At 37.1% G+C, this 25,125-nt stretch overlaps 1 protein-coding gene across 1 annotated transcript; it reads right to left on the bottom strand.

Annotated features, from left to right (window-relative positions):
* Positions 1–1,074: 1,074 nt before the first annotated feature.
* LOC108682435 (ionotropic receptor 25a) lies at positions 1,075–22,266 on the bottom strand. The gene is made up of 23 exons (XM_018171595.2): positions 22,234–22,266; positions 21,534–21,632; positions 17,424–17,549; positions 16,609–16,798; positions 14,748–14,890; positions 14,396–14,505; positions 12,361–12,480; positions 11,766–11,947; positions 11,344–11,458; positions 10,836–10,919; positions 10,414–10,533; positions 9,963–10,099; positions 9,547–9,637; positions 8,878–8,994; positions 8,595–8,677; positions 7,283–7,421; positions 6,790–6,904; positions 6,375–6,510; positions 5,575–5,774; positions 5,270–5,402; positions 4,786–4,913; positions 4,108–4,270; positions 1,075–2,104 (listed from the first exon to the last, which is right to left on the bottom strand). Exons 2-23 carry the CDS (start codon positions 21,613–21,615, stop codon positions 2,053–2,055), a joined length of 2,766 nt encoding a protein of 921 aa, XP_018027084.1. The 5' UTR covers positions 21,616–21,632; positions 22,234–22,266; the 3' UTR covers positions 1,075–2,052.
* Between the last annotated feature and the right edge of the window lie 2,859 nt (positions 22,267–25,125).

Here is a 25,125-nt window from a genome sequence, read left to right as displayed (position 1 = left end):
TGGATACCTTGTTTTCGATTGCGGATTTTCAAATATTTTTGAAGTGGCCGTGAAATGGTCGGATATGAGTTAGTAAAGCAATTTGTCTGTTGGATATAACGCCAGTCGCATGCGTATTATGTATGGTAGAAGTTTCATAATTTGTTTTCTATATGTGCTTGAGTTCTACAAACTGAACTTACGATTAGTTTACCATGAACGTAGTCTTTGCAAGCATCGTCGTCATTTTAAATACATTTGCTTTGTATTTTTTTTAATTTATCTTCCTTTTTAATTGATTTTGGGATCGTCAATTTGATTATTTCTTACATTACAACTAAAACTGTGAGAACTTTTAAATAATGCCGTGAAACAAAACTGAGAGCCTTAGATAGAAACATATCTATAAATGGTTGATTTCACCACTGAAAACGTTTCAATTTAGCTTCAAAATCGAGTTTATACTGTTACTGTTTTATCACTAAAATCGAGTGATGAAAGTCTAATTTACTATCATTTAATCACATTTATCAAAATTTTACCTCTCATCAGAATAGTATTAGTTCCATGAAAGGTTCCAACAAAGGTTACGGTCTGCACATAGCGCTGTAGGTGTTCCATAATTAGAGTGATTGACAAAAACCTTCCATATAAGACTACAACTTAAATCAGTATTTCAATAAGATATCTTGATATTAATATCCAACTTTAAATAATTTACGATTGTGAGTCCCATTTTAGTCTCTACCATGATTTGAAGGCTGTTCTAACACCGCAGTTCACTGGATTGCCAGCTTTTATTTCAAACCTTTTTCACTCAGACGGATAATCACTGATGGCCTAAAAACTAGTAATTTCTCCTGTAAGAAAAATATTTAGATAATGAAGATGGGACATTCATTCATTTATTTTCTCACGTATTCACATTGACTTACGTGGGAGGATAAAAAAATTCATCATAAAAATAACGAATATAATAGTTTGATAAATATTGACAATCTTTCCAATTATTTTTCTAGTGTAGCCTTGACTTTTATAGAGGTGAACATCAATTAAAAATAATTAATAATAATGAGTGGTCATACAATTCAAATAATTATATTAATTGCTAGAATAGAGCAAGCTTGTGAAACATTTATTTCATCTCACAAATTGAGTCTTTTCATTTAGGTACGAGTACGTCTAAAGAGCTTATAATTATTCCATGACTATGAAATCAAACTGAAAGCCTGCAGTAAATACACAAATATTTGCATTTCATTTTGTTATTATTGATGCCAGCTATGCACTAGGCTACCCAAGTAGTGCCGGAGAAATGAAAAATATATAAACTAATGAAAGGATCTGAGACAATCAAGCTTCTTCTTCCCTCTACCAATAATATTTCATATCAATTAGCAAATAATATGCATTACCAATAGTTACGACACCACAGTCAGCAAATCGTCCAGATTTTCTTAACGCCTCATCGGTCATGACATAGTCTTTGCTATAATTCTAATGCTACAGTCGCATGGCCTAGTGTGCACGGATATTTATTTCCTCTAATGCTGCCATTAAATTTTTCGTCATCATAGAAGTAACAAAAAGGTGCAAACTTCATTAGATCAATAACTAAACAGCTAATCTAATCATAAAATCATTTAATTCTACTGAAGATTACTTTGGTTGATCTACAGTGAGAAAATAAATCAAATTATGCACATGATGATCTCAATATATCGGATGAGTCTTGCTTTTTCTTCGAGTGAAGGCGACCATGCACAGTTAAAACTTGAAGCAGTGTTTGAGACGGGCAGAAGCCGCTCAAGGCAGGCTAGAATCAGTGGGGTAGCAGGCATTTGGTAGGCATGTCTCTTTATGAGGCTTATATATGTACTCATAATATGAGATTCATGCTGCGAATCAGCCGCTTCTGGCAAGGGCGTTTTAAATCCAGTTTCAAATCTGCTGGGATGCCGATTTTCTCCTAAACCTGCTTAATTTGTTGCTTCAATCGGCGCAGACTTCTGCTCCGAATCCAAACTGGGTGCCAAGTCACCTTTTGAATGTCGTTCAACGCAACCGAAGTCATCACCATGCATTATCAACAGGATGCATGTCTCCATGCAATCTTTTGTTGTCCCTGACATAGAGAAAAATTTTAAGGTTAAAAAGCACATTTCCTGTTTCCTTAAAAAAATACCCATACAAAATTTCGACATTATTGAAGGTACTGTGAATTATTGCAGAATTGTATTCTACATTTATAGTTTACTCGACTTTATGGTGATCAAGACTATTGATATAAATGGCATGATTGATTAATTGATTCAAATATATTCTGAACAATGTCAGTTGTTATAAGGCAAGGACAATTAAAATTATTTTATTATTCATTTGAGATAATAGTATTAGTTCATCGGTTATAAACCTAATACTCAAAGCAGAAAGTTATCGTGTTGCTATTTCTTCAATATTCGCATCAAATCAGCTGTCGATAATGATGCACAATTTCAGTAAATGTTACTTAATTGTTAATTATTAGGTTAAATTTTAGTAACATTAAATTAATTTTAATATACGAATTTAGGATAAGTAAAACTTAACAGTAGAAAACTTCAACTAACTAATAAACAACCAACCACAAATGTTTGACAATCTAGTGCTGAACAAACAGCTTAACTCGATTCACTATTGTAGACCATCAAATTACAGCGATAATAAACGTAAATTTCAAACGTATCTAAATTATTGATATAGACATTGCTGATCATTTTTGAACTATAAACTTCACACAATAATTTGGAAATGAGATGACTTAAATTGTGTGTGCAGATGGTCGTAATATCGATGATAGTAATAATATTAGGACAGGTCTTAGTGTTTTTCATATCTGAAATCAAACATCTTAATTTTTCAGGTAACAGGATCATGTGCTAGATGCATTCAGTTTGCTACGAACAACCTCCTTTTGCTACGAACAAATTGAACCTACGTGTATCTTAGCCCCCTTAGCGACCAATTTTCATAGCGTATGACGAAACACCGCGTTGCATTCATACAACGTTATTCATCGAAAGAAAAAATTTACAAGTTACATATTGCGACCTGCCCACTGCCTGAAATTAAGGCTGATATATTTCTTCAATTGGACGAATGTGCTTTTTACATAAATATAAAACGCCATTCATGAAAGGCAAAAGATATTTACAGCTGGACACCAAAGGGATAAGATAGTCAGGGTCATTAAAGTATGCAGTGTCATGTTTCAGGGGCATTCAGTTTACTACAAACAAACTAGCATGAACATTTTTAAGGTTGTCATTGCATTAAGTACGCAGTTGATAGCAAGAGAATACAGTTAATAAATAGTTATGTGGAAATCAAATATATCCTCACTATTAACATGTTACAAACGCATGTTACAAATTTGTGCAATCAATTTAGGCCTAAAATTGCAATGCTTTCAACATCACATAGAATAAAATTAAACAGAAATTTAGAGAAACTCACGAAAATTTCACATAGGAGCTCGTTAACTGTGAGGAAATTAAATATTAGTTCCCAATAACTCTGAGTGAATGAATTCACGTCAGATAAAGATTCATCAGAACCAAAAATTATGCCATCAGTATTACAAATCTTCAATATTTTAGTATACAGAAATCTACTGCCATAAATAACACATATACAACAAATTCCGGAAGTAAATGGCAGGCTTGCGAATAATTTATTTCTTTCTTTCTTTACACTAATAGGAGAGGAGAGAGAACCTTTTTATTCTAAGCTTATTCTTTTCTTTTTTTCAGAGCTGAACTCGCTTATAGGACACCACTTTTTTACTTGTACTACTCTCGCACCATATTTTTCTCTCCAAATTATAATGTAAACTTCCAGCCTGTTAATTGGTAATATTGTATAGCGATGAACTTCTGTGCCTCGTAACTCTTCTTCTGCGTTAATTATCCCAACAAATAATACGTATGCACTAGGATTGTTCATTATTTATTTGATGCATTATTTTTTGTCGATTTTATTAATTGTTGTTGATGCTGATTTTCTCGAAGTCTACGCTGCTTCCATGCGCTCTAAATAATTTGGATGCTTCGACGTTATTACTCAGCAAGAAGAACGTACTTCACTCACTTGCTGAAATTGTTGCTGGGCTTTTCGGCAAATTGCCGCACCGCCACCACCCTGGTGGAGTCAGCCACGGTTGCCCCCTTACGATGCCTGTACCACCAATACTCGAAGGCAAGCGTGATGCACGCCAGACCAATGCCAACGAAAATTACGATGAACACACCACCTGCCGCGTGGAAATATCTCTTAGCGATTGAATATTCACTGCAAGCGTGGTAAAGGCATGCCGCTAAAATAATGTTCTAAATGTAGTTCTAATTCTTTGGGAAAAATTAAAACCGAATTCGACACTTGAATCATACAACTTTTCAGTTTGTATGGTTCATAAATTCTATCCATCAGCACGGAGCAACTAAAAATTTCTTCTACGCAATCACGAATGGAGAAATGAACAGCTTAGTGTAATCTACTTTAAAACACCTGGTTGCTTTAAAAAAATCAGTTTGTTATAATAAATTTACATTATTAGTTTGAGAGTTAGATAAAACCCTTCAGTTTAAAATTCTTGTTCAACAAACTAATAACGTTGATTTGATCAAATGATGTCAAAGAATAAGTATATTTGCGGTGACAGTCCCCAAAATGGTAATATGGTGTGTTTCTAAAATATGTTTAGGAAATACTCATGAGCAGCTTGAGAACCGAAATAAATAATTTTCAGTCACCCATTGCAGATCTTACCAATGTTTTCGATGCTGATACCGTCGCTTTGGTCGTTCTCGGCCTCACAGGACTTCTTCTCGGGATTTTGATTCCACCATCGTTCCTTCAGCGTCTCCAGCTTGCGCTGGTTCAGCAACTTCAGAATGCTGAAAGAACGTCACGAATGTATTTCCATCGGCAGGAGGATATCAACTTTTTTATTTATAAGCTTTGCCACTGGTAAAATAATAGTTTGAATCATATATAACTTCTGACTGTATTGTATTCAAAAGGTTGATACAGAATACTCTGACACCAATTCACAATTTTACTTAATGCATTCCATTTCGCATTATTTCCTAAAATGATATAATTTATAACTTTACATTGACAAATTGCCATTACATTCCCATTGCTAAATCATCATGGTGATATCACCGCATTTGTTTTAAAAGGTTACTGGCTCGTTTGTACTGCAGGCCACATCCGCCATCAAATAATATTATTAATGAGAACAACGTACGCATCGTTGAACTGGTCCTTGAGCGGCGAGCCTTGCTGCACGGCGATGGCGTAAGGCTTACGCGAGAACTCCTCGCCCACGATCTGCAGGTCGCAGTTGGTCAGCACCAGATACCTGATGTCCGTCGCATCACCTTCATAACAAATGAAATGTCTTAACAAATCACATCACACGAATTAGGTAACTCATAAATTGATTTTTAAAAATTACAATTTGAATATATAGCTTTTACCTCATATTCTTCGTCCAGTTAGAAGAATTCTCTTTATTCATAACTCATTCTTATACCATGATTAATTGTTTACCCAGGTACGCAAATCCCTCCGAGGTAGACTTGGATGCCCTGACTCTGGCGAGGGCGCTGGCAAAGTCCGTGGGCAGTCCGGCCTCCTGCATGCTCTGCCACATCTTGGTGTACTTGTCGCTGACTGGGTAGTCCCACACGGCTAGTTTGGCGCGCTCCACGTTACTCATCGAGTCGTTCAGTGACATATCCTTCCAGATCCTATTGGGGATAATATTGATATTGATATTGAACTAATGAATTTCAAAGACAGGGACATTTGATAAAGAGTAATTTTACTTTTTGATATTACTGAAAGCCAGGCGATGTATTACATGCAAAATAATTGCTGAGGGAAATATAACCCAACTGATTCAAATAATTTTTGTTATGCATATAGAAAGAGGATAGATTTTTAATCATCAATGGTAAATGTGATCAAAAACTTTCAGAAAAAGTTTCCGTGCTGTGTATAACGAGGCTCTTCAATAGTTAATTATATCTTATAGGTTTTTACAGTTGATTTCATAAGAGCATTTTCTGCATTTAACTGCGAGAGAAAACTAGAACATATTCATCTAGGTAAGCTATTTCATTAACAATAAAAAATATTTACCTTCTGCTAAATTAATAATATTCGGAATCTAGATAAAGTTTCCCGGAATGATTTTATCACGCATATTTTGAGTATGAGCTGTCACACAAAACCTTGACCATACATTATCGAAATTTCGCTAAAATCATTAACTCTATATTCATCAGCAAAATCCTTCATAGATATTCACGTGACACAGTTTCCTATTTAAAAAGCAAGTAACTAACTCGTAGAATTTCTTCTCGATGTACTCCATACGCTGGAAGTACGTCATGGTCGAGGTGCCGTTCATGGGCGCGTACTGCACTTTGTACTGGTTGGCCAGGTCGTCGAGCGACTCGATGGGCGTGTCCAAACGGGAGACTGCGGCGTCACAAAAAAATCATAAATTCTTATAAAAACTTGATAGCTTTAATACCCGTGATTTTAAACTCCATATTAAGCGATATATTCTTCACAGTTAGGATCTATCAATGCATGACCACAATGTGATATTGAGTGAATTCTGTACTTTTGCCGAATGAATTTCCTGCGATATATATATATTATTAGTATTTAATATAAAAAAGACTCATAAGATTTGTCAAATCCCTACAATAATACATATCCAATGATGAATATCGTGAGATATATTGACGAGACCTGTGAGGAAGGCAGCCAAGTTGGCGGTGTACGAGGCGATGATGATGAAGCCGAACAGCCACCAAGTGGCCGCCACCAACCGACCCGACAAGTTCTTGGGGGCTTCACCACCTCCCTGGTTCACGAATCACTCATTAGTTGCAAATTTTCTGCATTAACTTGGATAATATAAAATATTAATAACCTAAAACATACTTATGTACGAGTATTAGCCAAATACTTTTATCTTTCCCTGCCGTCCTGTTGATATATTATCTTATATTTACATGATTTCAAGCAGTTCATGTCAACATTCATGAACTGAACCAAGGTTACAATTTAGACGAGACATGGATTGTAATTCACTTATTCTTTTTCAATCGATTCTAAATTTCTATCCATATCTGCGAAATTATATAGAGCTTGATTGCTTTAAAAAGTTTTTCAGTATTTTTCTCCACATTAGATGATACACTTTCAATCTTTTGACAGAAATAACGTGAAAGGAATTCACCTGAGGAGTGAGTGAGCACATGCAGAACCATAGGCACTCCTTGAAGCTGAACTCTCTTTTCTCGTCGTCATCGATGTATTTTTCTCTGTTGTTCTGGTAGCTGTACGGGCTAAACCTATCGAATATGTACAGCAGCACACTGTGGATAGAATAAAAATATACGAATAGGTTCCATCGAGAAGCTGCGGCACCCTTAGAACTGAACAAAATTAACGGTGGAGGTTCATTGAACAGCAACACCTTCATTGAACACCAACAGAAGAATACTGAACAATCATGATTCATCGAACAAAAGCTCACTGCGGCATTGCAGCAATTGACGGTTTTGTTTCGTCAAACAGATGCTCGCCGAATCCAAATTCTTTAATTAATGTAACGCTCATGTTCCGTCAAACAGAACACCGTATACACACAAAGCTCAATATATCTGTTATGTGGGAATGGGAACGCTTAGGTATACGCAACACGCTGAATGGTGTGTGTATATATGACACAAATTCTTGCGTCTCATATACAATATGTGACCCAAAGTTTTAACCCTTATTTTGTTGCCTCCTTTTGGTAGCAGAAAAGTTGGGTACATATTTCCTTCAATACCATTTTACCTCTTTCTAAGAAATTTTTTAATAAACTTTGAGTTATCTAAAATTTATTGATCTTTTTAGTTATTTTTATTGAGAAATGCGTACTAATACTTTAGATCGGTAACTATAACTATAATACTTTAAATCGGTAACTCTTGCGATCATCCAGAGTACAATTATCGTTAACACGTTGACAACGATTGCTTCATCTTGTACTATTATTTCATTTTTAGTACAGTTTTTAAACAGTTTTGCCAGACGGTCATTTTTTCCGGACAAATTCCGTGATTTAGGTTTTCTCAATTGCGTTGGCCGGCTAAAATTTATGGTAGGCGTGCTTCCTAATTAAATTTTAAATACTGCAAAAAGAAAATAAATAGAATTTTTATATCAGAAGCTACCAATTAACTAGTATATATTGAGTTATCGGCCTTATTTTGGCCTTTTTAGCGCATTTTCTCATTTATGGAAAAAATGCACTATTGTGCTCGCCATGTCCGTCCGTCCGTCTGTCTGTCTGTCCGTCCGTCTGTCCATGATCTCAAGTTTTCGTCGACGAGAAAATGCGCTCTCTGTCACTCACTGCAGTGAGTACTGAGTTATATTTTTTGCTCTCGGATTTGGCCGATTTTAGGCAACCTTAATTATGTATCACTACGTTCTGGGGAAATACATTTAGTGGTACGCATATGTACCACTTCGTAGTCAACGTGTTAAATCAAGTTCACCTCGTGAAGGCATAGGCGACCAGGATGCAGCCCCACACCTCTGGCTCCAGCACCGTCAGGAAACGGAACAGCGACGTTGGAGTCTACGAGAATTCATCGAAGAAAATACATTTAAATAATTTTAATGAATAAACACATAAGCGCAATATATACTTTATTGAATTTCAACGTGTTTGCATATGTAAAGATGAAAAGGGTATTCAGTTTCTTGCTTTGAAATTAACACGGATATTTTTAGCTTTATTAAGAAGTAAAATGCTTTTCATCAATGGTCGCAACTCGCCTTTGGTTTGAGCATGAGGATCGTAATGCCGACCAGGTCGTAGTACGGTACGGTGAAGTCGACGACGTTCTCGCGTTCCGCCATCACTGACAGCGGCGCCAGCGCAATCTCCGCTCGCTTTCGTAAAGCATTAATCTATTAACTTTTGTCACACTGCATAATTTTACAACGTTAGAATTGTAATGAGTGTTGGTACAATTACAACGCTATAATCGTATCTATACAGTCCAAGATGGGTTGAGTATACATCCGACCTTTGGGATGCATTAAATGTTTCTTCATAATTTTCACTACTAATAAAGACCAGGGTCTTTATTGTTCTCCCAGCTCAGCTGCAAGGTGTGCGTTTTACTAACAAAGTGATTAGGAAATCTTTACATAACTCGCATGAAACACAATCTCGATGTATACCGTCTTTGTTCCATTAGAGTAAAAAAAAAATATTTTTCAAGGTATAGAATATTTTATGATATGGAATTTTTTTCTAAGGTATGGAATATGTAATATTTTTCGCTCTCAAAATTCTTTGAAAGCGAAAGTAAAAAGTTACTTGACAAAGTTGCTATTATAATCAATCATCCTGAAATATATTAAGTGACATGAATGTCATGCTATTCGTACAACTTAAACTGCGCTATAAGTCTATTCCACGATGCAGCGTTTACCCACCTTATCAATAAGCTCCTTGATCATGCCATTCCATTCCTCCTTGTCATTCATGGTGCCAAACAACCCATCAGGAGCCTCTGAAATTTCATATCTGCAGAAACCAATGAGAACTCGAATTGAAGTTACCTTTGTTTACCTTTGTTTGGCCCTCAGTATCACAACTATTTCAGAATCAGTTACTCATTGTCACTTGTTACCCACAGAACAACATGTTATTTATTAATCATTGACAATTTCAACAGTACGCAACTCTTGATTGCAAATAGGGCTAAAAGACGAATGATTCAGTAGCTTAAGTTTCACGCATACGGAATTATTGAACATCAACCGACAATTATTTCGCTTCGATTTTACAATATTTGAGCTTGATTTGATGAACATGATCACAAATAAGTGAAGACTCTCGAACGACTCACTCGAAGTTGACAATCTTGCGGATCTCGTCGATGAGGTCGATGCAGTAGCCGTAGAATTCAACTTTTCCGTTGCTGTTGATACGCTTCATGATGAACGGGGGCTGCTCGACGGTCGTCACGCGATACACAGTGATGGCCTGGCATGTATGTTCCAATGCATGACTTAGATATTAAAAGTTATTCATTCAAAAAAAGACGAGATACTTGTTGAGGAAACATTCCTCTGAAGTTCACTTTTTTGATAGTTTTGGCCGATCCATTTGTGACGGTTGTAAATCTATATAACATGAATATGGATATTTTGATATAACCGAAGACCATTTTGATATAATCAAGAATTTCTTATTGATTATTTTTTGTGCCGATTCCTTCGAAAAACTTTCTTAGCCATAATTTCTAATCCGAAACTGTTAAGCCTTAATCTTATAGTCACGTAAGAACAAAACTTCACCTGATGCGAGGCGAGGCTCTTGCTGAGCTCGAACCTCACTCCGTCCCTGACACCGACCTCGAGCTGGCCCATGGACGTCTCGCCCGCTACCTTGTCTATCTTACCCTTCAGAATCTCCACCTGCGGGTTAAAATAACAGTAATTTTAATCTAGTTAATGATTTGAGCCCGAATAAAAGTAAAATTAATTTGATACGTTAAAATTTTAAGGGAAATCTCTTCATGGATCGCGTCTAATTAATCGTTTTTTCGCCCGTACCCAAAATTTAATAGCCGATAAATTATTGAATACTACGTCAAATCTGAACTTCAATAAAGTGTTCTTCCAAAGCTTATAAAAAAGATGCTTCGTCTTTGTGACGAAGATCTTATGTCAATCACTAATGAATAATGAGGCTTCGGCTTATCAAGTAAATACTCCACCTTGATAATGGACATCTTGTAAGGTATGTAGCTCTTTCCGTTGCCATTCCAAACGATAGGATCAGAAGTTTCTTCAATCTTCACCTGCCATAAAATTTGAATGTAATTGTTAACTCTTTGCCTACGGATACAATAATGGTCGTCAATGATATTCGTACATAAAGGCCTGGGCCCGATCAGTCCCGGCATGTCACAAACATTGAAAATTGGCACATTCATTTGTCATTATTCATTCATTTAAAATTGTATAATTACTCATAATTTGACGTACATGATGAACATTCAAACTTTCACGTATTTGCGATATTTTTACAATATATTTCCAACTCGATGACTCATCAATTTCATAAGGGAATCGGAACAATTTGGCACGATTCATCTTGATCATTGTCGGTTGAATTATTGGAATTTCTAGTAGATTATTCTTTAACTGTCCAGTGAATAAATAAAATTAATTAATTTTTTATTGAAATTTTAAAATAAATTAATTAATAAATTGATTACTCACAGCCTTCAGTGCGGCCCTGAGGTTGAAATCATCTCTGGTGGGCGGTTTTCTCTCGTCAAAGTCGGCACACTTCACAAAGGCGAAGCTAGCAAACTTCCCGTTCTTCACCATCTGACTACGGACCACCAAGCCATCACAAAACAAATTGTAAACACGGAATTTTTTACACATATGGCAGTCTCCGGACTTGGAGAAGAGGAAATTCTATGAATTAAATAAACTTCAACTCTATGTTTTCGAATAGTGTCAAAGTTTTCATTCTATAATCTCTTATAACATCATGTGGATTAACGGCTTGAAAAGTGTTTTCTTTTTATTAATCAACTTATGATTCAATTCATAACTGCTTTCGATTCTTACTTAAAAATTATTTAATTGAGAATTAAAATGTACAGACAAAAGCATTGCATAATTTCACTTACGCAATTGCCTTAATTCCGCGGACTGCAAAATCGAAATAAAAGGCTGCATCAACAGCTGGCTTAGCAGTCAACCCATAATCCTTCTTGAGCTTCTCAACCCTGGCCATGATGGCAGCATCCATGATTGGTTGCATCACAACCACAGTGCTGTTGTCACACCCGCACCCGATGCTGCCCTCTTCCTGCAACCAAGTTACGCAAATTGGGCTGTTACAATATACAATAATATGTTGCTGTAATAATTTGAAAGAAGAAATGTGATATCTATTAATTATTATAATATTTTCATTTAATTATTATTTTTGATGTTGGTCTTATTAAGATTGAGTTAAAATTTTGCGAAAGATCACTTCGAACAGTATTCTCAAGAAAAAAGTTAATCGTATGAGGCTAACCTCCCTTAAGATCACAATTTCCCAACATTATCCATCCAGACTCTTATCTGACCCAATATCCATTAATAATTCGTTTGAATTATTAATGGATATTAATTAGTTTTAATTTTTTATCTAAAGCGATTCACAAATATTCATCCTAAAGACCAAAACCTGGTCTCCAACCCAAGGCAATAGTTACGGTTAACTGGTTAACGGACCTTGGTGACGGCGTACCAGGAATACTTCTTGCCGAAGAGCTGCATTGCGTTGGCTGCCTCGAGGACCTTCCTGATGGTGTCCTGGCTACCGACCACGAAGTAGTAAACCAGCAGCGCCTCCTGCAGACAATGCAGGCACTCAAACTATAATACTCACTAGCGATATCATAACTAGATGGATCAGTCACTCAAACATGCACTTAAGCACACGCTCAAAAATTTGCATCAAGTATTCTCGCAAACAACCTCAATTACACGCAAGCAAATTAAATCCCACTCTTAGAGAAAAAATCTTATTTCAAACTCTGACTCAAAAGCACAAACGCGCAAATGGCAAACAAGAAAACGTAAACCCGCTTGACCTGGGATTGAATCAATCCTCCAACAACGATTAGAATAAGTATTAAAATCACTTGGCTGCTTAAGTCGCAAATTTACCAGGAATTTAAAAGTAAAGAAAATAGCCAAAAATTTCACCATTTCTTATAAGAGAAAACGTTTCGGAGTCCAGCTCCATCGTCAGTTCAAAACCTAGAACACAGGTACAAACAATTAGTAACCTAAAATTCACATTCAAACAATTCACCTAAACTTGAGGACATTAGAACTAAAATCGAAGATAACAGAAATAAAAATGAGATGACATGTAGAGAAAGTACTATCTATTTACAATTTGTAGAGGATAGGAACTGAATGCAGCATTTAAACTGGGTTTCTGTTTGAAAATATATAATGATTCTAAAATTCGTAGGTCAGAAACCCGGTTGTGGAGGCTAAAACTCTAAAATCACTATTGGACACCGGGACGTTGCACTGCTCGGCATGAATACGTACGGCTGAATGAGGGGATGCGCAAGTATGTTATAGAAGTTATAGAACCGGGAACATGCTTGCGCATCCCCCTCATTCAGCCGTGCGTATTCATGCCGAGCAGTGCAATAGTGATTTTAGAGTTTTAGCCTCCACAACCGGTGTTTCTGACCTACGAATTTTAGAATCATTATTTTTTTCAAACAGAAACCCAGTTTAAATGCTGCATTCAGTTCCTATCCTCTACAAATTGTAAATAGATAGTACTTTCTCTACATGTCATCTCATTTTTATTTCTGTTATCTTCGATTTTAGTTTTAATGTCCTCAAGTTTAGGTGAATTGTTTGAATGTGAATTTTAGGTTACTAATTGTTTGTACCTGTGTTCTAGGTTTTGAACTGACGATGGAGCTGGATTCCGAAACGTTTTCTCTTATAAGAAATGGTGAAAGTTTTGGCTATTTTCTTTACTTTTAAATTCCTGGTAAATTTGCGATTAGAATAAATAAAAATAATCCAATCCATTAATCAATTGCCCATCGGGATCCGCATTTAGCCCCGGATTGCTCATCTGCCTCATTGGATGTTGTTTTTGTAATTGCCCACCCTGGTAGTGGCGACTAGGGAGGGGGGGGGGTGGTGGTAGGTCAGTTTTTCCGGGCACTTGGTGCCACTGGTAGTTCCACGACCATCACTGGCTCGCTGACCCGTCAGAGCCATTTGGTTGCATTACACAACACCCTGGACAAGCCAGGTACTCATTTATCAACCAGAGTTGCATGAATGGCTGAGTTGACCATGAGCTGAGCGTCCCGGAAGAACTTGTCCTCAGTGGGACTCGAACCCGGGAGCTGGGTGCGAGAGACAGAATCTCTCACCACTGCACCACCGCAGCCTAGTTGGATCACCTCTTCCCCCTCAAGATCGTTCATATGCTCTCCCATCTCTTTGAGCCCCTAATATCGCCCATGGACCTCGGAATCTCTCGCTTCTCCTCTATGGGTCCTCATCTTCATTTTTGTTGTTCGGGCTCAAACAACGTATCGGGATCGCTCCCTTGCAACCCAACATTGCCCATCTGTGTCCGGTATCATTCGCTGCCCTCGTGATTGTCCATCTGACCCCGGGATCACCTCTAGGGACCACCATCATCAGAGCGATTCGGGACCTCCCAACGTCCCCGGGAACACTTAAGTCCCCAAAACCACTCTCTTGAACCGCCCACCTTGAGCCGCGTCAGTTGGGCCCGTAATGCCGCGTCGGTGTCGGCGGCGCGAGTGATGATGTGGCGACAAGGGAGGTTCTCAAGCAGCGACTTGTACTTGTGGTCCATCACTGCACGGTACAACAGGTAATGTGCTTTCAACATTAGTACTACGTGCTCATTTTTCGAAATCTTCTTCCTAATTTAAACGTGAAAATTCTATTTATAAACCAATCGTATAAAGCATGCAACATCATGTGTGAGACGCAAAAATTAAATTTTTTCAATTTTTTTATCTCAAATCCGCAACTTATGACTATAGAAATTTTTGCTAACTACATTAAAATATTGTATTATTGAACAATGCAGAGACCAAAAGTGTCGTCGTATATGACAGCAGCGTTGGTGATGTTCTGGGTGTTGACCATGTCTCTGACCGCCTGCACCAACACGTCTGCGGGCGGCAGCAGCTGCACCAGGTACTGGTCCTGGGACGCCGTCAGGTCCCGCCACTCCCTGCCCATCAATACGGCTTTATTATAATACTTTTTCTTATTAAAGAATCGTAAGACAAATCTTAAAGAGAGGAATTATAAGAAACAAAGTGGGTACAAAAACTTATGAATTTTATGCTTAATGTCGATACGGACATCTCGTCAAGCATCTGAAAGTGACAAACTATTCAATGTAGCGAAGATAAATTTGAACTTTAGAGATATTGCAACAATGTGTCATTATTTATAATAGGTTTTGTAATAATGATATGCAGGGGTTGAACAAAATAACAAAATAAGTGACACTCCAGACATTTTGATATCGAAACTTATAAACATGTTGTAAACAATGAAAACGTGACATGTTTTTATTAATTATTGTTGCAGCTAATTGATATTTTATCGTTGAACAGATATTTTTCGTAAATTTTTGTGTTTATAACCTAACCTATAACCTATAAATGGCAAACCTCTCTGACCTTCAAATAGGCCAAATTGTTAGTTCCTGTATGGCAGGTGCTAATATGACAGAAACTTCCCGAATGCTTGACGTTTCTAAAGGTATTGTCTCAAAAGTAATGACTGTTTTTGAAAGAGAAGAAAAATTTCCGCAGCAAAGTACAGGTTTGGCCAAAAGTCGAAATTGTCTGGGAAAGACCGTCGGTCCCTAAATCGAATTGTGAGTCACAATCGAAAGACCACAGATGTTAAAATTACAGCAAACCGCAATGGACACCTACAGAAACCAGTTTCCATAAAGACTCTGCCGTGAGCTGCACAGATCTGCATTCCATGGAAGAGCTGCAATTAGAAAAACCTCTGGTTTGAAATGCACATGCTTCAAAGCGTCTAGGGTGGTGTAAAAACCTCCAGAATTGGTCCCTTTTGCTGTGGAAAAAATTTTACTTTCTATGACGAATCATCGTTTGCCTTATTTCTAACCTCTGGCTAAGTTTACGTTTGGAGACAACCAAAAGAGTCATTTGATCCAAACTGCCTCCGCCTAACCGTAAAACATTGCGGGGGATCTGTGATGATCTAGGGTGCTTTTTCTTAAGAATCCGACGGACCAATGATTTCTCTTCAAGAAAAGAATCAACAGCCGTGACCATTTATGAATTTTGGAGGACCAAGTTCATCCAATAGTTCAAGCACTGTTTCTGGAGGGGAATGCCATCTTTCAAGATTATTATTATTATTATTATTATTATTATTATTATTATTATTATTATTATTATTTTACTATTATTATTATTATTATTATTATTTTTATTATTATTATTATTATTTATTATTTACGATGCCCCGATCCAGGCAGCTGGAATTGTTAAAAAATGTCAAGAGGAACATTCTAATGAAGTTGAGCATCTCCTTTGGCCACTACAATCACAAGACCAGAATATTATCGAGCATTTGCGGTCGATTTTACAGATGCAAGATGCAAGATTCCCGCCGCCATCGTCTTTAAAAGAACTGGAGGGAATTTTAACTGAAGAATAGGTTAAAATTCCTTTTGAAATAATTCCCAATTTGTATGAATCAATACCTCGGAGAATTGAGGCTGTAATTGCCGCAAAAGATGGACTTTCACCATACTAAATATATTTTGTGGATTTCTCTGGTGTTTCTCTTATTTTGTCTAACCCCTGTATTGTATGGGAAAATGTAATAAAAATCACAATAAAAATAATAATAATTATAACATTAATCACTGCATGAGTTTTGGGATCACTGCCACACCTGAGGTCGCCTTGTTGGCCGAAGGAGGCGCTGAAGGTGGGCAGGGCGAGGGCTTTAGTGAAGGTCTTGACAGTGTCTCTTATGATGCCCGTCCTCGTCGCGTCCAGGATGAGGTGAGGTGGGGCCGAGGCGTCCACCGCCGCGTCGAACACGTCACACGTTGCGTTAACCGTCGACTCGATGTTGTCTCCTATATTTATAACATTGAAGAACGTCAAATTACATTCATAAATATATACTATTCGTCATATGCATAAATACTGATGACAGACTCTGCTTATTTTTTGAACAGTCTTACTTTAAAAATTGTAATGTCAAAATTTAGAGAAAAAAATTCGACCCTATGCAGGTTTCAACTGTAGCTCTTCCGTCATCTCGGCTCGGCCAATTCCTCCACACGACCAACATTGGGATGACGCATTGCTTTTGTTCCCGTTACAATGTCATGACACAACATAGCCTATTTGAAAATGTACACGTTGCACTTTACAAGCTCGATTGAAGACAAAAGAATACATTTAACACTTTTCTAGTTTGTATTCCAGTTAGTCCAAAGGTAGATAAAAATTTTTGCGGCCATTGACAAAACGGTCTGTTTTTTAAAAATCTTAAATAAGATATTTTGAACAGCACGTTATATCTTGTCTGCACACAATAATTGTTTAGGACTTGTTTGTTGATTATTGTAATCACTCAACATCAGATGACAAGGGGTACCTACTACACATGATTATCATTGGAGGCTTATCTTCTACGATTGCAATAATGATGATATATGATGATACCCTCAGTTGGGTTAGCAATTGGTAACTTACCCTCTACGATTGGCTTGTAGTAGTGATGCTCAACAGTGATGCCCTCAGTTGGGTTAGCAGCAAAATATTTCAGTGCCGCCATGATGCCGGACTCTGCAGCCGTGTTCGTGGATTCATAAAGTGACACTGCACGTATAACGCAAGCATCCATTAGGTGATTGAAATTTGTACAGCGAAAAATACATTCGTTAATGTCATTTACTATTGAAAACATTCGAAAGAGTCAGTATATCCTGAGTCCTTTAAAACGAGCAGAAAATTTAATCCTGTTATGACTTATAATTATGAAAACCTCAGCAAGAAATCTTTTTGCAATGGATGACTTATGGTGCGTGGCCCGTCCATTGATCCAAGACCATCAATAGAAAAAAAACTTGATTCTCGAATGATCCCAAACAACCAGGTATTTTGATTTATTCTTATTTATCAATCACCTTACTTTTTCTGCACGAAGAAGTGTACGAAAAAGTCCTCTAATAGTACACTTTCATGTAAGTTATTCATGTGTTGAACGTCACGAAACTAAGTGTAATATGCAAAGTGTCCAGGCTCTGCGTTTATAATGCAATAGTCGACCTCACTTGATCGATGCAAAATAAAAACAGTTCATAAGGAGCCGCGGCTTTTCGCCCAATCGCACTCGACATTTTTGTTGTGATTGCGTGAATATAACAGCCCGCAGCACTGCTTCAACAGCTCTGTAAATTGTATGAGTATTTAGCTTAGATATTTACGATAAATTTCGCACTTTTTATCGGCTCGCATTATTATAGCTCGTGACTCTATAGGGCTCTGAATTTTTTATCTATTTTTTATTCACGAATTATTGGAAATTTCACTGTTTGACGGCCAATTACATGAAAATCAAAAGATTTTTGTTCGCTGGAACTCTCGATTGAAATTTTTATGCAGTTAGATTACGACCATTTCTTTAATGTCACAGAATTCTACCATATTATATGTACGCTTCTATTTTGCTGGCAGCTGCGTATAGGTCAAGCTTGTGTTCTTCAAAAAATCCAAAGGATCTATGATTTTAAACAGAGCCAAGGGTCTGCTTCGTGATACAGATGTGTAGGTCTGCGTCACAATACAGAGCCAAGGGTCTGCTTCGTGATACAGATGTGTAGGTCTGCGTCACAATACAGAGCCAAGGTTCTGCTTCGTGATACAGATGTGTAGGTCTGCGTCACAATACAGAGCCAAGGTTCTGCGTATCAATACAGAACTTAGGGTCTTCGACACAATACAGAGTAAGGGTCTGCATCGCGATACAGAGTCAAGGGTCTAGGCAGCGCTGTTTCTGTGTGACTGCAAGAGAAGATCGATGGCGCTGTGTGGTCAGTGAATAATACATGGATGATATGCATTACAGTGTCTTATAATTACCAACGAACGAATGCTATCTAGTAATAATAGTTATAAATAATAAAACATTAAATTATTAAGCAAAACTCATTATTGAAGCTCGTAAAGTATAAATAATTTTCTACACTGTGTATATTCAAGTATTATACATGTATATTAGTGCAATATTTATAATAAAAATCTTGCTACCATACTAATAGTCTTGGTATCTTACTAGTTATAAATCTTACTATAATACCTTTTAAATTTTTTGCTCTTAAAAAAATTTCTTCTAATGGACTGTCATGGTACTATAAAATTAGGCTCTGACCTTGAATAAATTTTAATATGTTTCCGACTTCTTACTTATCGTTAAATTACGCCCAATTAATTTATAGCCTATATTTTAGAGTCACGTTAACATTCAAATCCGAGACTCGCTATTAAATTCTGATATCGAAAATTGAGTCAATCCAATTTTATTCCATGATTCCTTTACCCTGTGTGAATAATGTGATGCAGTCAGGGATGAAAATGCTCCATCTTTTTCAATACGACAATGAAGCAGAAATAATTCTTTCAGAAATTGTTTATTATTCGAAAATTTTAGTTATCAATTTAGTTTAGACTGCCCTCATTACCAAAATTATGAATATTCCCTCATTTTATTTGGGACGCACAGCTTGGCCGTTGCAAGGACCTACAGACGCGGCAGCGGATCGATCTTCTTCAATAAGCAACGCAGCCCCGCGGCTCAATGCTGGTCCTCGGACACGTTGTAAAGGCCACATAAGGTTAACATGTAGAAACCATGTAAAGTAATAACACGGAAATGAATAGAGGTATTCTTTTTTTTCGTCCTACCATTAATAATGAGATGATACTGTTACCATTCTTGATCACCTGGCGCTCTCGTGTCTTTATGAGTGACGGAAATGAGGCTCGGGTAATTATGAGTGGGCAAATCAGGCCTTGTGAGAAGGACTTTATGTGGAAAAACTCAAATAAGGGCCACCTGCATTCTTTTTTAATTATTTGGGCAAATGATTTTTTGGCCTCTTTGGTTATGAAAACTCAGGCACCTATGTGCTTGGGCAAATTAGGTACCGATGAGTGAGGGCAAATCATGTACCTTTGTGCGAAGGCAAATCAAGTAGCTTTGAGTGAAGGCAAATCAAGTTCCTTTGAGTGAAGGAAAATCAAGTTCCTTTGAGTCACGGAAAATCAAGTTCCTTTGAGTGAAGGTGTAATGTGTGAAGTTACGCGCGTGAAAGGTGGGAAGAACACGGCAACACGGAACCAACATAATGAACATGAAACAAGAACGAAGGCTTACGAAAAACGACTTCTAAAACGTGCTTCTTATTAGCGGCTAGTTATTAAGAATACAGGAAACTTTGTATGCTACAGAAGGCAAATCAAGTTCCTTTGAGTGAAAGAAAATCAAGTTCCTTTGAGTGAAGGAAAATCAAGTTCCTTTGAGTGAAGGCAACTCAAGTTTGAGTGAAAGTTATATTCGCACGTACAGCTATTGCTCGATCAATACGTTGCTACGTCGCAATGTAGCAACATGTAGTACTAACGCTATCATCGGCAATAGCTCTACACGTAGGACTTGAATTTCAAAGGAGAAAGGCAAGGTAGGAAGTAATGCCTAAGTAACTGAATTGTTTAATCGGTGACTCGAATAAAAGATTCCATTATGCACTATAATTATGATGCATGATTTGTCAGCACCTGAAATCAACATATCAGTAGGACAAGCTAAAATATTCTGAATAATTGACAGTTGAACAGATCTAGGGCGACGTGTGTTCCCGTGATCTAGAGCGAGGACTGTAAAACTGATCTAGGTCGAAGACTGTTTCAGCGATCTAGGGGCGAAGTCTGAATTAGTGATCTAGGTCAAAGACTGTTACAGCGATTTAGGGCGAAGTCTATTTTAGCGATCTAAGGCGAGGACTGTTTCAGTGACCTAGGGCGGCCACTTTTAGTGATCTAGTGCGAGGACTGTTTCAGCGATCTAGGGCGAAGTCAGTTTTAATGATCCAGGGCGAAGACTTCCCGTGATCTAGGGCAAAGATTGTTTCAGCGATCTAGGGAGAGGACTTTGTATCCAATCTAGGACAAGTAATTTTTGAAAGATATTTGACAAGGGCGGCTCAAAAAAATAACAAAGAATTTCAAAATAATTTCAGGAGTAAGCCTATAAAGTTATATGGATATAACTGTATTTCCACAGGATCCAGTTATATCTATCCAGAATTTTCTGGTTTTCGATTTAACCAAAAGCGTAGAAGCAGCGATGCAATATGCAATCAATGCCTGCCCGGTAGTTCACATTGAAATGTCTAATATCCATTCCAGCAACGTGCTTCCCGGAAGTTATAAGAAACTATAAAGGAGTTCTATCATAATCCTAAAATCTCCATTTATATCTCACGCTAATGTTTAATTCTAAAAAACCTTATTTAAATTTCTATGCTGAAACTCGATCTTTTCATATTATAATTACGACTCATAATGATACGACTCTTATTCATAAGAAACGTGTCCAAATCCAATGACAGAATTTCGCAAATGAGAGATATACGATATATACAAGTCATTAGCAACCTGCGTTCATGTTAAGTCAGGTCGCTTAGTCGTGAAATTTCATCCAAAAAATAAATATTACTGGTATTTTTGTTACTATCGTATACAAATTATGTGGGGAAATTAAATTTACGATGCAAATAATGATTAATTATCATCGGTACTCACTGATGTTGACTTTAGTTTGGGCGCTGGCGGGCGCCGCGAGCGCCAGCATCGTCAGCGCTGCTACGAGCTGCCGTCCCGTCATCGTCCCTCAGTCGAAGCCTGCATCGCAAAGCATGTTTTATACATCTTATTTCACACCGCTAGAGTTAACTTAAAATTTTTCATAAAATTATGTCTTTGGTTTCCAAAATGCAGTTGTAGGCTGAATATTACAAATTGTCGTGATATTTTTTGTAGGCTGTACGTAATTTTTTTCTTTACTGATAGAAGGAATTAATTCCCTTCAAGAACTTTATAAGCGTGAGATTGTCAGAAAATGAATTAATAGTATTTTGAATCACTTCCTATAAGCAATGAAGTCCGTTTCTTCCTAAGTAGAAAAACAGTTGCAGTAATTTTTATTCTCGATTACAATAATGGATCTAGATTCGAAATATTTTGCATGAATCGTAATTTTCCTGAACGATTGAACATTTTTTCATCGGCTTACTGAAGTCTATTTCATGAATCATATTCAAGCTTGATAATTAAATGTTGCGCCCAATATCCGTAGACTTTAGCAATGGACTGCATATCCCTCAACTACACTATCATTCACTGTTTTATCTTAATATATTATTCGCAGTCAATTAAAAATTAGAGCATTTTAATTGCATAAATTTATGGTTAGATTTAAGAAACACGAGAAAAAGGAACTCACCTCGGCACACACGCGTGCTTCTCCGACAAAAACTGATGCGTGACTGAATTGTTCGAGACTCCGCACTATTGCCGCGCTCCTATTGGTGGGACGGTAGCTGAAGGTCGCAAAATCAACCAATCACAACAAAGGCAGTTTTTTGGCAGGGATGAACGCCCCCTTGTGCCCCCGATGGCTAAAAGATCATAAAATATCAGAGCCATACCTGTGGCGGGGTCGCTTTTCAAAAATTGGCCATTCGTAGGCTTCTCATCCGTTAATTTTTACCTTTACCGATTAATATCGTTCAAACTTGAATATCTTCTTTATTTTCAGCCCGAGTAGTGATAATATTTGGTTACAATTACATCTTAAAAGTAAAAGGATTTTGCTCTACGGATTCGGTGTGTAAAATTATTTTTTAAAGTATTTTTAACAAAAAATTCTCTACATTTTTGCTCAGACCTTATGAAACATCGATTTGTTCATCTAAAGAACATAAGTCACAATACGTTTTCAATGTGTGCGCTGCCGGAAAATTACATTACGTAATGAAACATTTTTTAAGTTAACCGTAGCGCTCTTCGTTGAGATTACTCGCAATACACATCATTGACCGTGAACCGGCGAACTAATCAGTTCTCTCTCATTCATCATAATTGAACCCAAGCTCTATTTCCTGATTGTTTATATCAAGGTAAAATTTATTGTCTTAAAACTAAAGTTCTCATTCCTCTTCATTTCGTTCGAATTATCATTCCCTAGCACTTAACTAGAGTTTTAATTCGTTTCTCTTTAACTTTAATTCCTCGTCTTTAAACTTAAGTTTCAGCGTCTGCGTGTGGGGTGTGGGTGATGAGGTGTCTGTGTGTGGGGTGTGGGGTGATGAGGTGTCTGCGTGTGGGGTGTGGGGTGATGAGGTGTCTGCGTGTGGGGTGTGGGGTGATGAGGTGTCTGCGTGTGGGGTGTGGGGTGACAAGGCTGAACTAAATCGTCTAATGCCAGGAGGTGTGATGAAAATCCCAACCTTTACCAATGACATTTCTTCGCTCCAAGCTTGAATTCTGCGTTAAAAATCCACTGGAGCGATGTCAGGAAATGCCACCGGCTCAATGCTGCATGTCATCGACATATTGTTCTATAAGTTTAATCAGGATTACCGTACGTGTTTTAAACAATCTATGTAGTGTGAAATTTTCATTTATATCTCACAATAATGTCCCTGCTGAATTTTTATGTAAATATTGCATGCTTTGTACTTTTAATGTTTTTTATTCGTTCAGCGAATTTAGGTTATTTCTGCCAAAAATGAAACGTTTTGATATAGCCACGTTGCCACATGCGACCTTCACTAAAATTTTAACACCCGATAATTACTTTTTTCTATCCCAAATGACGCACACATTTCTAATTAAACGAGTGGTGTTAATTGGATCGTGTGTTGACCGGCAAGAAACATTAATGTTATTAATTAGTTATTGAAACATTCTCTTAGCGTTTGAACGTTCCAACTATACGATCACAAATCCAATCTTTTAATTTTTCAGAAATTTCAATTTAAAAGTGGCAAATTTCAAAGGTTTGAGAAAGATTTTCTGTCGCTGTTATTTAAAAATGTGGATAATATGTTTATTGGTCGTTACATATTTAACAATCTCTGATCCGTTAGTACATATTGAATTACCGACCTTCTCATTTGGACCAATCAGAACACAGAATATATAATGTTTCTCACCAATCACGGCGAGAATAATTGAGAAGATCCAAATCCCAATGCAAAGGTCAAGCTCACAGCCTCTGCTACTGAAATATCTGAACAGCATTCACAAATTTTCTGTCTCTTATTTTTCTAAATACTCTCTTCCGTGAAACTGACAGTCTTGTGTCTAACTAACGGATCTCGTATCGCATTTATGATTCTCTCTGGTCAATTTTCAAAGCTCAGCAGGACGATGATAGAGTAATTGTTGTTAAATAATTTCGAATATAGCTGTTAAATAATAACGAATTATTGAAGGGATTCACATATTTTCACCTTTATATGATGAAGGATCAAAAGCCTTTCTTACACGCATTTGTCCACAGTTGCGCCGGTGTTCTGATACCCTTTGAATGATAATCTGAATGTCAACCATGAATGCCCTTAGAACAACACCACCAGTCACGAGCACAGTTGTTTTCTGAAGGCATCTGGCAAAATTAAGTGTACTTATATTTTGTTAGGTGCATTTAAATTCACTTAGGCCTTAAATGTGCATATAAATAAAACATTTTAAAGCGCAATGTTTCTCATTTCTGTTATTATCATTAATTAATACTTCCGCTGACAGTCGCATCTATTTTGTCTAATTTAAAATTGTCTATTAAACTAAATAATTTCTGATGAGGGTAAGTGTTAAGCGCTCAAGACGTGCCTTCTTCTTCACCTTCAACACGTCACCACCACCGAAATTGTCTATGCTGCAGTATTGCTCACTCTGAAGTAAGAAGCACTCTGTGTAAAATTAGTTATAGAAAGAAAATTTTCCCGACAGTAAAGACAAAGTATAAATAAAAATGACGTCTTAATTGTCTTACGGGGCACCATTTGTGCGCTCAAGGAAGTATGGGAGATTCGTCAAAGTAGCGATGCAATTCTTGCCATTGTATGGGCCGTCGAATTTGGCCCGGCAAAAATGGCTTATCTGTGCTACGCGCAGAAACGTGTCACAATTCTGACAACATTACCCATTCACCCATTCATGATTCTGAGGAGTGTACGGGTAAAATGCTGCACCTGAGTACGTGTCAAAAATGGGAAAGGAAAGAGACTTGCAATAATATTTGTATTTGGAGATTATTAGGATGCACGATAGATATTGATTTGAACAATGATATAACTAACGATATTTCTCTTAACCTACGTCTTGATTA

The sequence above is a fragment of the Hyalella azteca genome, unplaced genomic scaffold (assembly GCF_000764305.2).
Source record: "Hyalella azteca isolate HAZT.00-mixed unplaced genomic scaffold, Hazt_2.0.2 contig8353, whole genome shotgun sequence".
Classification (NCBI taxonomy): Eukaryota; Metazoa; Arthropoda; class Malacostraca; order Amphipoda; family Hyalellidae; genus Hyalella; species Hyalella azteca.
This window is presented reverse-complemented; position numbering and strand designations above follow the sequence as displayed.

Bases quoted from the DNA above. Each gene is read 5' to 3' on its own strand.
- LOC108682435 (XM_018171595.2), bottom strand. From the start codon at position 21,615: ATGACGGGACGGCAGCTCGTAGCAGCGCTGACGATGCTGGCGCTCGCG. The intron at 16,799-17,423 runs GTAAGTTACCAA...TTATAAATATAG, and splicing joins CTACAAGCCAATCGTAGAGG to GAGACAACATCGAGTCGACG. The intron at 4,271-4,785 runs GTAAGATCTGCA...TCCACGCGGCAG, and splicing joins TATCAGCATCGAAAACATTG to GTGGTGTGTTCATCGTAATT.